Source organism: Buceros rhinoceros, unplaced genomic scaffold (genome assembly GCF_000710305.1).
Source record: "Buceros rhinoceros silvestris isolate BGI_N320 unplaced genomic scaffold, ASM71030v1 scaffold11950, whole genome shotgun sequence".
Classification (NCBI taxonomy): Eukaryota; Metazoa; Chordata; class Aves; order Bucerotiformes; family Bucerotidae; genus Buceros; species Buceros rhinoceros.
In genome coordinates this window covers 28677-40897 of record NW_010387941.1, presented here as the reverse complement: position 1 = coordinate 40897, position 12221 = coordinate 28677, and the positions used below count along the sequence as shown (strand labels likewise).

Genomic DNA, 12221 nt, shown 5'->3' with positions numbered 1-12221 from the left:
CCTGCTGAAGCATTTTGTTTTTTTAAATCAGAACACTAAACTCCCTTCTCCCTGTTCTCCCTTCTTGGGAGCTCAGCCGGTGGGTCTGTAGTTCAGTAAGAGATCCAGTCTTGTCTAAAAGACTTGGACATAACGTTTTTAGCTTTAAGATAGAAGCCTGTGCCTGAAAAGTTCCTGGAAGCAGCTGTCCGTTTTACAGTGGGCCACAGAACTAACATTGTGGACTGCTTCCAGTGACACCAGTTTTTTCAGGGAGAATGGGCTTATTTCCAGTGCCTAACATAGTGTAAATTCTAGAGAAGTATCTATTTTTATAATGGTATTTTACTACATGTAGCCTGCCTGAAGGATTTAATACTTGTATCCCCAAAGTATCTGGCTTTCTTAAGAAGCCAAGCTTATTTCTCCCTCTAATGTCTTTTTTTACTTTGAATGTCCTTTTTTATTATGCATGTATTAATCAACATTTCACTAGCAAACGCTGACCATCAGTAAGAGTCTTTGGGCTTGTTTTGATTGCCCAGACGTTCTAGCTTTGAACCTGCGAAGCACTTCACGAACAATGCTGCGCTTCCAACGTGCACTTCCGTTCAGCTTTCAGAGACCTTTTTCTGGCCAGTAGTTGAGACACAACAGGAAAAGGAAGCTTGTCGGAGCGTGGCTGATGTCCTCACAGTGGCAGAGAACCGTCTGCTGTTACTCTTCTGAAAACCTGCAAGTAAAATCGCGAGACGTGTGCTCTGATGCACGTCTTTTTTATCTTTTTAGCTTTGAAATCCCAGCAAGGAAACAATAGCAGTAGATCCCTGAGGGGAGAGCAAGAGGCATTTCTTCAATAGAGCTTTCAATTTTTCTCTAGAATTCAACTCTTCGTTGAATCTAGTCCGTTAGGGGCAGCCAAAAATCTGCTGCTGTTGCTGCTGCTTCTCAAGCAGCAAAGCAGCGTCCAGCAACCTTTGCTTTAAAGTGGTGCTTGAGAGTGCACACCACCTCGTCAGCCAGCCGACTCTGGTAAGGTTGTGTGGAGTAATCTGGTATGCGTGGAGTCGGAGAAGGATGCTTTCTGCTTGTAACTTTTTTATTCATAGAACATTGCACTGAAAAGTGCATCTAGGGAGCACGCTTCCCTTTGCTGAGTTTTGGAACAAAGCTCCTCAACCGGGGAAGTCATTTCAGCAGTTGGTGAAATTCACCGTGGTGTCAGATAGCTGTGGAGTTCACACACTGAAATCAGCTGCCAAGAGCCAGTGTTGTGGATAAGGATTCCAGTCTCTGCAGATCTTGCCCAGTTGCCTGAAGACCCATGGATACTTGGTTCCTTGCTGAAGTACTGTCTGTTTGTAAAACACAGTTTCATTGGGGTGTTGTCTTTCCGCAGTTCGTTCTTTTTGGCTTTGGCCACGTTAACACCAGCTTTGTGCTGGTGCCCTGATATTTGGGACTGAATTCAAGAGAGCAAGCTCAGCCTATTGCAGGATCCTTAAATTCACGGAGTGATTTGTTTTCACTGTGGATAAAGTCCTCTGTGCTCAGTTGGTGTCACTTTTAAACCCCTGGGGCTCTGTGCTGGCTCACCTCTGGACATTTTGAAGTGCCCTCCATCGATGGTACACGTGGCTAGTGTCATTTCAATCTTGGAAGAGCAATACCTGCTTACTGCTTTCTGCTTGGTTACATTTAGCACCTTTACTGTAGACCTGCAGTGACTTCATGGCTAAAAGTTCATGTTATGGTTTAAAAAAGCCTTGTTAGCACCGGCAGTGGGGTGTGAGGCTGCTTCTAGAGCCTTGGAGGAGCAGCAACTCGGTGACCTCACAACAGGAGGTTTGGTGAATAGATGATGTTGAGATTTCAGTGGTCACATTGGAACAACTCCACAAACACTACAGGAGAAACAAGGCTTTTAATGAAGATGTCAATTACGAGATCAGACTTGAATAACTGGACTGAGAGAAGGAAAATTTTCAGTGTGGTCACTTGTTTCTCAGAAATGAGCGCGATTTATTTCAGTAAAGCGGTGTATTTATTTGTCAGTGTGTTTGACAGTGCGTCTGCCCTTTTGTTTCTGTTTGTGTACCTGCACTTGGACATGGTTTTTCTGATGAGGAGGATGAAAATAAGCACTGAAAAAAGTGCAGTGACCAAAGGACATTCAGTTGCCTCCTGAAAACCCGAATGTTTTTTCCCAAGGAGGTCGTTAGTTTTGGTGACCCTCACCCAGTGCCGTGTGGACTGGTACCTCCAGGCTGTTAAGCCTAACATGGCAGTTGCCTTGGGTTTTGTCCCCCCATTCCAGCCTTTCCTCTTCCTTCCCCCATCATCTGTGGGTTATCAGGCAGCTTGAACTTTGTTTAGCCAGTGGAAGGAGAGGTTCTGTCTCTTCTGAGATTACTTTTATGAGTGACTTTCAGTATATTTTTTTTCTCAAGCCTTAAATTTGGTTAAATAAAATGTCATGTTTTGTACTCCTGGAGTTTGATTTCTAAGCTTTGTTGCTTCAGTCACTCGTGTTTCCCTCTCTGAGGTTTAGGCTGGCTATGAGACCACAGCTGGCCGATAACTGCAGAAATGGTCAAGGTCTGCTGTTGTTCGTGTGTGCATCTTCCTGAAATGGATTTTTTTTTTTTCTTTCAATCTGGGCTGCTGAATAATAGATAACACTGGTGCCTTTCTCTTCACCGTCAGTGGAAAGCCAGGACTCCAGAATGGTGCAGAGAAATTGTCAAATCTGTGGACACCCAGAGAGTTAAAATTGCTGTTTGCTCTTTGACTGCTGTTGTCCACAGCCATCGTTCCTGTGATGGGCACAGTCCGTGCCCACGTCTGAGCAACGTTCCTGAAGCTCCTCCTGAGAGGGCAGAAGCAAAGCCACTGCCAGGTTTGAAGATGGGGCTTGCAGACCTAGGTTTGCATCTGCTTCTCTGACCACTTTAATGTTCTTTTAATGCATTAATACCCAATTTTGGTTTTAGTAAGGTCAGAGAAACACTTAAGCACTAGGTAATGGCTGTATTAGAATAATGCAGTGTTTGCAGTTGGGTACTGCAGATCATGCAGGCTGGGTCAGCTCTGATAGGAATGACTCGGCTTGAATACGTGGGGTGTGTGTATATACACAACTTGTGACAGATCCTGATCCCTCATCCTAATGCCTGGTTTGGGCACAACCCCAGATCCTTTGCTGAAGTTGAGGTTGTCAGAAGCTATTTCTCATTTTTACACAGGAAAGGTTTCTATAGAGGTGTTCAGAGACAGACACTGGTTTTATTACAGTTTTTAACTGTCTAAAGTTAACCCCAGGTTCTTTTACTGGAGAGAAGTTAATGAATTGCTGTCTACCTCCAGACCCTCACGCACGCCCACTTGTCCGTTCTAACTAGCTGTAGTTTGTGCCTTGTCCATGCACTGGCCGGCTGTTGGCAGCGGTTTCTTGTAAACTTTGCTTCTGTCGAGTCTCGTTCCAGGTTACAGCAGCTGCAGCTCTGAGATGGGGACAGGACCGTGACCTCGGATGCTGAGGAATATATAGCTTGTGACGCTGGCAGGTAAAAGCTCGGAGTTGAGCTTGAAAATGGGAGCTCGAAGGGGAAGTTGGTTTGAAGAGGCAGCCTTGTGATGTTTTTGACATGGTGCGTTAGCAGCTGGGCTCGAGCCGATTCACAGCATGCAGAGGTGGTGCTGGCACGGGTTCACCCTTGGCCTTGCTTAAGCTACAGCTTAACCTCTGCTGTTTCTGTAGGCAAACCGGTGAGCTCACAGGGTGTCCTGGGTGGACAGCTTCAGAAGCAGGAGCTGTACGGTGGCTATGCGGCAGCATGACAAGTGGAAGGTGGGGCTGGCAGAGCAGGCGTTTCACCCGTCTGCCTCAGCAGCAGCGCTGGGTTGCTGGGGAGAGGACGGAGGCTAGGGAGGGGTGTCTCCTTCCAAAACCCCTAACGTCCTGGCAGCTTCCTGGGCCACATCTGCATTGCGGTGGCTGCAGAGGTGTTGGAGCGTTTCTTTGATGTTGTCCTCTTCTATTTCTTGTCTCAGAGGACCTGAATGGGAGGTGAAATGCTGCATTTAGTGATGAGCCATGGCATGGTGGCTCCCAGCAGTTGTTGTGAGACAGTCTTGGAGTACCTGCTGCTGAAAGTGAGCTGCTCTTAGTTGAAATAACTTTTGACAGATACCCTTTCAGCCATTGGAAGTATTGAACTGGTTAAGATTTTTTTTTTTCTCCTCCGTGAAGGAGAAGAAAAGCACTTTGAAAATATAATACAAGACAAATTTCAGCTTTTTTTTTCCCCCATATGCTTTTTGTTAGCCTTTCATATTAGTAAGACTCAACTCTTAATATATACCTCTGGAAAACAGCCTTACGGACCACATCTAGGGTGTCAGTGCTCTGTCGCAGCACTGAAGGCTGCTTAGTGCTGTTCCAATATCCGTGTGGCTACAAGGGAACAATAGAGTATGCTGCAAAATCCAGCTTCACTGCTAATATAGGGTGGCTCTGGGGTTTGGAAGGCAGTTCCCCTGTGGCAGAGCCTTGCCTGAGCACAATTGTTATTTTCTATGTATATGATTTATCTGTTAAGATGTCAGAAACGGGTGGGAGAACTTTGGGCTTTCAGGGTGGTTGTTCTCAGTCTAAGAACATCCAGGATGAGTCTGATCTTGCTCGAAGCATTTCTAACTGTGGAGAGAGAGAAACTGAAATCCTGTCCTTCGTGTGTTTTACTGAAAGTTGCTGTGCAAAGGCAGCGTTGCTAAAATTGGTGTTTTCTCTCAGCTTTCTGGTTTGCTCACTGCACGGGCTGCACAAGTGCCTGCCTGCCTGTGGAGGATACAGCCTCTTTGTTCCTTGGAGCATGACATGGTTGTACATGCAGGACCTGGGACTGGCAGACCTGGGACTGGTGCGTGGTGAATTTGGGTAAAGGTACCTCTGTTCCCAGGCTCTAATTTTGCTATTTCAGGGCTCAATTATGCCACTGACTCACTGGAATAAAGCGCTTTTCTTTTTTTTTTTCCCCGATTGATGGTTTAATCAAATTTTTATAAAGAAAGAAGCTTCTTGACTGGGATTTTTGGTGGTCAATAAAGAATGAACCTTTTAAACATCCTTTACAACTCACTGACTGCACCTTTGCACATTTCAGTAACAGGACACACTGGTGTTTTCATCACAAATATCCCTCCTTTCTTCACAGACCACTTAAAATGGAGTTACCTGAGTTAAGAAGGCTGCACAGAAGACCCATTGAGTTGTATTTCACCTCAGGACTTGTGTTATCGTCTTGTAGAAGTTTGTGTAAGCTTTGTACTAGCTGTGATTCCTTAAAAGGTTCTTCAAGGGTTTCTGAAGAATAAAGAAACAACACTCCTGAGCTGCTGCATGACAAGAAGCTAGAAAATGAACGTGCTGGTGTTTTAAACACGAAATTCCTGGCTGGCTTTGCTTCCCATTGGCTGTACAGGAGTGTCTTAGGCATCTGTTTTCTGTCCTGGAGAATTTCTGTATTATTCTCCATACAGTGTTTCTTCACCAGCCTCTTTCTGGAAGACAGAATCTGTGTACTATAGATCATATAAAATAACCTCATAATCAATTAAAATTTGCATTGATCAGTGTTAGAAATTAGTTGTCTAATTGAGTTTGGGAACCTTAACAGTGGAGCAAGCAGTGAAGCGGGCTCTTCACTGTCTCACGTGTTGCTATCGGCAATTCCAGATCTCATGTTGACTGTTTTCAGTTTATCCTTTAATACATGTAGAGTTCTGTGGTGGTGGTCCTCACAGTAGTAAATTGAGACCCATTTGCAAATGTGATCAGTCATACAGGAAAAATGTGTAAAATATTACAGTCAATTCGTCTGAAAATCAGCTCAGAAGTAGTGAAACCTTCACAATTTCCTCATTTGTTCATCTGCAGCTTCTCAAGGCCCTTTCGTCTGTGCTGTTGCTTTATTCTCTCCTACACTGAAGTGTCTTCTGGACATTATTTCCTCTGTTTATGCTTCTCATTGACCATTCGAGTCCATAATTTGTCCTTATTTTTGTCTTCACTTGGACCTTCTCATCTTTTTCTCTTGTCTTCATCACCTTTACTTGCCTGCTCTGTGTTTTGTGTAGGTTTTTAGTTTCATAGTGTGCTACTCAACAGGCCGTACCTGTCCACACAGCCTGGTCACTTGACTCTGCCCTAAGCACATTGCCTGGTTGGTTTATTTTTTTCTATATTATGGTAGAGTACTTCATTTAAGCTAATGGCATCTTTTGATGTACTGTGATTTTGCATAATTTTATTAGACATGGAGTAAAACCATGGAATTAAAAAAAAAAAAAAAAAAATCTTTGGGCAGTTCCTGCAGCCAATTGCTTTTGTGATCTCTGGACGGCTGACCTTTACTTCATACTGAAGAGCTAAATCTAGCCGAAAAACAGACCTTCTCTTTCATGTTCTGTAGAACTAACTGCATGAGAGTGTTTCTAAATATCTTGCACAGATAGGTGGTTTTAGGAGAGGAGTACCTAAATTGATGGCAGATGCTATTGCCAGGGCACTCAGAGCCTCGTTCTGCATGGCAGCCTGCTCACTCGTCGTCATGGCAACCAGGTGCTTCACTCCTTGTGCGTCCTGGATGGCTTTGACCACTTCCTGTTAAAGTAAAGGTATGTGATCATGGTGGAGATCTGACTGGATAAAGTAGAATGGAGAGAGAAATGAGCTCGCGCTCTTCAGCCTCCGAAAACGTGGGAATTGTGTGCCTGCTGCACAGAACTGTTGCTATCTAAGACCAGAGATGACATTGCTGAGGGCTGCTCTAAGGTACTCAGAGTGCCAATACTTACAGTTAGGTAAATGTGTATCTGTAAGATAAAAACACTTATGTTTTGACTCAAAGGGTTTTAGCTTTACCTGATTCCAATTCTTAATTTGAAGCCTTCATATAACCAAAGTCTAGTTTTCCTGTATTGCAGCCTGTGCAGGTAGGGTCTGCTGCTCTTCCACTACCTCAGAGCAAAGCGTGGTTGGGATGACTGTGTCTAACCCATGATTTACAAGAAACAGGAGCCTGTTCTAATCTTCCAGCAGATACAGATCACACCAGATGCACTAGGCAGGTAAGTGAGCTTTCTGGAGAACTGATGTTTGGGTTGTCCTTGCCTTTTCAGTTTGAAACCAGTATTTGTGGAAATAGAAAAGCATTTCTTCCCAGTTGTCCAGCAGGGTAAAAGTCGACAAGCTGCTCATTTCTGTGCAGCGTCTGTGGCTATGGCGAGCGCTGTTTAATTGCTCGCCTCCCCCTTACCGGTATTGAGGAGGTATTAAAGGGATTTTTACTGTGAACCTTCGTGTTTTTAACACTAAAGCTCTGTGTGCTTTTTAACACTTGACTCCTAGCTGTATCGACAAGCTTTAAAAATATCTGAGGAGGATAAAGTAGGAACACATCAGACCCATCACTCTCGTACTTGGGATCTGTTGTGACGCAGGATCGATGCGAGCAGCCGGTTTGCTTCTCCGCGAATGCTGGTGTGGTCATTAGCATCGCACCACTGCACAAGTCTTGTGAGCAGCATGGGGTCTTGGCCCAAGATTTCAGCTGCATCAGCTGAAGAGAAAAAAAAACATCATCAGGAGACAATCAAAATCTGACTTCTCAGTCTTTCTCACAGAAATGTGAATGCAGGAGTATGGATGTGAATACAGGACCATGGCCTGAGCTCAGTATCTTTTAAGAGCTGGAACAAAAGCATTGGGCTGTTAAGGGATCTTGGAAGGCTTTCCCTGAGGAATGCTAGTTGTGTTAGGGCAGCTCCTGGAGGTAAAGAACAAAGGAGCTGTTCAATAGACCTGTGCTTATTAAGAGGTTGCTGAAGCAGAGTTTAAAATGAGCAGCTTCATCTCTCAGAGGGCAAATACTCTGTTGTACTGAAATCTGCATCCTTCCCCTTTGGCTTCTTGCACTTGCCCTTTGAGCCCTGCACAAATGTAATTATGGGCTCTTCAGAGCCTGTTCATGCTGTTTGAGTGCTCTCAGTGATGGTGATAATTGCTGTTGGTAGCATGTGGGAAGCCAAGTCTTTGTACAGAATTGCAGCATCTCTGTAATTGTGTGTTGAACCGTGTATTAGGCATCACCAAAACTGCCCCCGAGTTTGCAGGAGCCTTTTGATTTGTGCTCCCCTGCGTTTCAGAAGCCCTACCTCAAGACTTGCTAGAAGAATTACTCTTGTGAGTGACATTTAGGAAAAACCTCTCTGGATGATAATTTTTCGTAAGAAGGGGAACTCTAATGACATGCTGTGGTTTAGGGCCTGTTGCGCTAAGGGAGACAGCTTCCAAAGCTCTTAGAAGTTCAGCAGCAAAAGGACCTTTACTCTTGTGCTTTCAGTGTTCCACCAGCCTTACACGAGGGACTGACTGCAGTTTGATAACGTGTTTTTAAAGTGCTCTGGTTCCAAAGTGACTAACTGGTGGCGAGCAATTTCTTAAGCAGAGGAATAATGCAGATAGAAGGGACAGTGAAATACTCGTATTTTAACCAGATGCCTTAATTGGGGGGTGTGTGTGGGGTGTTCAGCCCTGAGAACAGCCTGGTCAGTGCTGCTTCAGTGATTTCAGTAGTTGGTTCTGTTCGACACTTAAGAATCCACGTCATGGTTCAGCTGGAATTTTCTTCTAAGTGCAGGGTACCAGGAGAAAGATAAAGTAGTAACGTGCCCCACTGAAGCTTCCTTTTCTGTAGGAACTGAGTGCTCACCCATTTGGCTTTGAGCACAAAAGAGCCGTTCTGGAAACTGCCAAACCACTGTTTCTGTGTGTTCCAGCTGATCACGAACTTCCAGCTGGGCACCAGATGGAGCAGCTGAGAGGCTGGCGCAGTCACAGGACGGATGCTCGCTTGTGGTGTGGAATTACTCTCTTTGCAAAACGGTGCTGTGGTTGTAAGATTTAATTCAAATTTAGGAATCTCAGGTAGTTATTTGTAATTGAGAGGTTTGTTTGTTTTGTTTTGTTTTTAACTTCGTTTTGGTCATCTTGAGTCCTGCCCCATGCCTGCCCTCCACCCCTCGATGCTGGAGGACCAGAGCAGGTGAGCATGAGATGTGCATTGTGTGCACTGAAGAAAAAAGGATGTAGTAAAGGCCTTCCTGGGAAGCATACGCTCCCTGAGGAGGCTTATAAAGGGTCTGTGAGCTTTTCCCAATATTCTTCTGCTTTTCTGGTCTTTTAAAATAGTTCCAGGCCTGAAAAAAGGTGACCAGGGAAATCCCTGCTCCTTTGGAGGCAAAGTCAGAAAGGGAAGAGTTTGGAGAAAGGTCTGCATGGATTTAAGACACTGGGGAGTTTGTCTCTTGAGCCTTTGCTGAAGCAAAGACTTGAGGAAGATCCAATGTCACCTGGAACAGAAGGGATCATCATGCTCTGGAGGGGGTGAGACAGAGCACGCCTTGGGAGGTCAGCATCAGTAAACCACTTGATTACCTGCAGAAACTGTAGGTGAACCTCCTCCAGCTTTGGTGAGGGAGATGAGGGAAGGCAGATGCTTTTTTGTCCAGTACACGAAGGAGCAAGGCACAGGTCAGAGTCCCACAGGGCATCTGGGGGCTTGAGTGTGGCTCGCTGAGTGTGTTTGTTCTGAGATGAGAGTTACTTCTTGTTGCACAACCACCTGCATGTTACCCGCTGTGAAAGGCTGTTGTTTCTGGGTGAGGTGTTCCACGCTAGTCTGAGGGATCGTGGTCATCCAGTCTAGTTCGGAAAACTGGGGGTGGTAGGAAGGTGGTGAAGGGAACCGGGCTAAGATGCTTTTTCAGAGGAGGCTGCTTGACCCAGTTCAACTGTGACTTCCTGATGTCTACCAGTAGACAGAGCTCTGAGATAAAATCCAGTTCTTCTTGACAGCATCAGGAGGACCTTTTGACTCCAAAATACCCCATTTGAATTAAGTGTCAGTGTGATTGAACTTCCTGTTTTGCTGAAAGTCCTTTGACTGTTGAAGTGCACAAATTCTTCTGCTTCTCTGGAGCAAAGCAGTGGGAAAGCGGGAGTTAACATTTAATTCTCTTCAGTGTGATGGAGCTGACAGACCTGCCTGCTGTTCCCTGTGGTTCAGAGGAGACCCACCTCCTCCAGACTGCAGGGCTCAGCATGCCCAGGGGTTGTCAGGGGAACGAATTTATACCAGATAACACTGTTAACTCATTTAGCGGGAGCTTCTTAGGTGTCTGTTTGTGAGTGTTTTGGGCTGAGTTAATTAAGGGCGATGTTAGCTCATGGGTAAACAGAGTAATTGAAGGTGGGAGAAGCGTGTGTTTGCGGGCAGGAGTGGGTACACATTGACCAACCCTTTGCGTCTGTGGTTCTGCTCCACACTTTGGTGACTGTAATGTTTCAGATTACAGAATCACAGAATCATCCGGCCGGAAGAGACCTCAAAGATCATCGAGTCCAACCGCTGCCCCTACACTGCCAGGGTCCCTACACCATGTCCCTCAACACCAGATCCACACGATTTTTAAACACTTCCAGGGATGGGGACTCCACCACCTCCCTAGGCAACCCGTTCCAATGCTTAATAACTCTCTCTGTAAAGAAATTTTTCCTGATATCCAACCTAAACCTCCCCTGGCGCAACTTGAGGCCGTTCCCCCTCGTCCTGTCATTCTCAATATAGGAGAAGAGATTGACCCCCATCTCCCTACAACTTCCCTTAAGATAATTATAAAGAGCAATAAGGTCCCCCCTAAGCCTCCTCTTCTCCAGACTGAACAGTCCCAGCTCCTTCAGCCGCTCCTCATAGGACAAGTTCTCCAGATTCAGGAGTTGTACCATTTTGTGCCAATTCAGGCCTCTTACTAGGACTGGTAAATAGCACTGAGTAAAAAGAAAAAAAATAATTTAGTGTCCGAGAACTTGATTGGTGGGTTATGAGGTCTCACTTTTCCCAGGGAAGTGATCTCCCCTGTTGCAATTCAGGTAGAGCTTTGGAGCAATGACCCTCTAATGACTTTTCAAAGCCTGAGAGGAAGAGGAGGCAAAGTTTCTGTATATCCTGCAATGTCCATTTTTGCTGTAGTGAAATAAGACTTTAAGCAGCTTCTTACTGGGCTGGAATCAGTGCGAATTAATGAAAGTTAATTTCTAGAAGTTAATTCATTTCTAGAATGAATGAAAAATTAATTTTCTAGAGCAGCTGCTCTGGTGCTAGGAAAGAATTAGAGCATTTGTCACCAAAGAACCCGACCCTCACAACACTGTTATTGTTTGCCTCTGCTAAGAGGCTGGGTAGGTGTGAGGGTGATTGAGCTGTGTGAGGAGATCTGAACGGAGCTGTGACACTGCGCGTTTCTCACGTGCAGCTGTGTGCACCCAGCGAGCATCGATGCCTTTGCACACCTACCCCTGCGTAAAGCTGAATGAAGTGCGAGTGGATAACGCCCTATTTCAGCATGCAAAGTAAATTCAAACTTTGAGCCCTACCAGCAAGATACACCCGGCAACACGTGTGTAGAGAGACTATGTGACTGCTAGAAACGCATTTCTCCTGCCCCACCCCGGCTCCCTTTGATCCTCTGGCGTTCCCCGGCTCTCCTGTTGCTTTGGCACTGTAAATCCTTAGCCTGACTCTCTTTTTGCATCGTGCTCATGCCTTACTGGTATAGTGCTGGTGGAAACTATCTTCCTTTTAGGCCTGACTGCTGTGGCTTCTTCTGTTGAGTTTGTTTCTTCTCTATCTCAGAAGCAGCCTCCAGCAATCACCTCTGCTGGAACCTCTCCAGACTGGAATTAGGTTAGCGGGACACTTACCCTTGCGCATCCCTTGTCTTGCAGGGGGAGGGTGGGAGGGGGGGTGTATAGCTGACGTCGGTAAACACAAGCAGCTCCCTACCTTGACCATCTGCTAACATCCGTAGCGTTTCGAGAAGTTTGAACTGCGCAGGAGGCGCCTCTGACCTCAGGAGTGCCTGGATCCGTCCTGCCACACCTTCCTTGTTAACAACTGGAAAATGGAAAAAAGACCTTGCTGTGAAGCTCAGTAACTACACGAGCATCGGACAGTGGGGGCGTGACATAGTTGTTGTTCTGAATTTTTATGCTCTGTCATAAGCTTAGCAAAAGGTCCAGCTTCTCAGAGCTCTCAGTCAGGACCCACCCAACTGTTTAGGCTTCTCTCTCATGCTAAAAACTTCCTAGGAACTGCTGTTACGGGGTTTTTTTTTTTTTT

General features: G+C 45.6%; 1 protein-coding gene across 1 annotated transcript in view; it reads right to left on the bottom strand.

Moving 5' to 3' along the window:
* Positions 1-3903: 3903 nt before the first annotated feature.
* LOC104497336 (rap1 GTPase-GDP dissociation stimulator 1-like) overlaps positions 3904-12221 on the bottom strand; it is a 20005-nt gene continuing 11687 nt past the window's right edge. Inside the window, 5 exon segments of the mRNA XM_010140611.1 lie at positions 3904-4037; positions 5216-5344; positions 6517-6643; positions 7462-7601; positions 11886-11996. Coding sequence (XP_010138913.1) covers positions 3904-4037; positions 5216-5344; positions 6517-6643; positions 7462-7601; positions 11886-11996 — 641 coding nt within the window.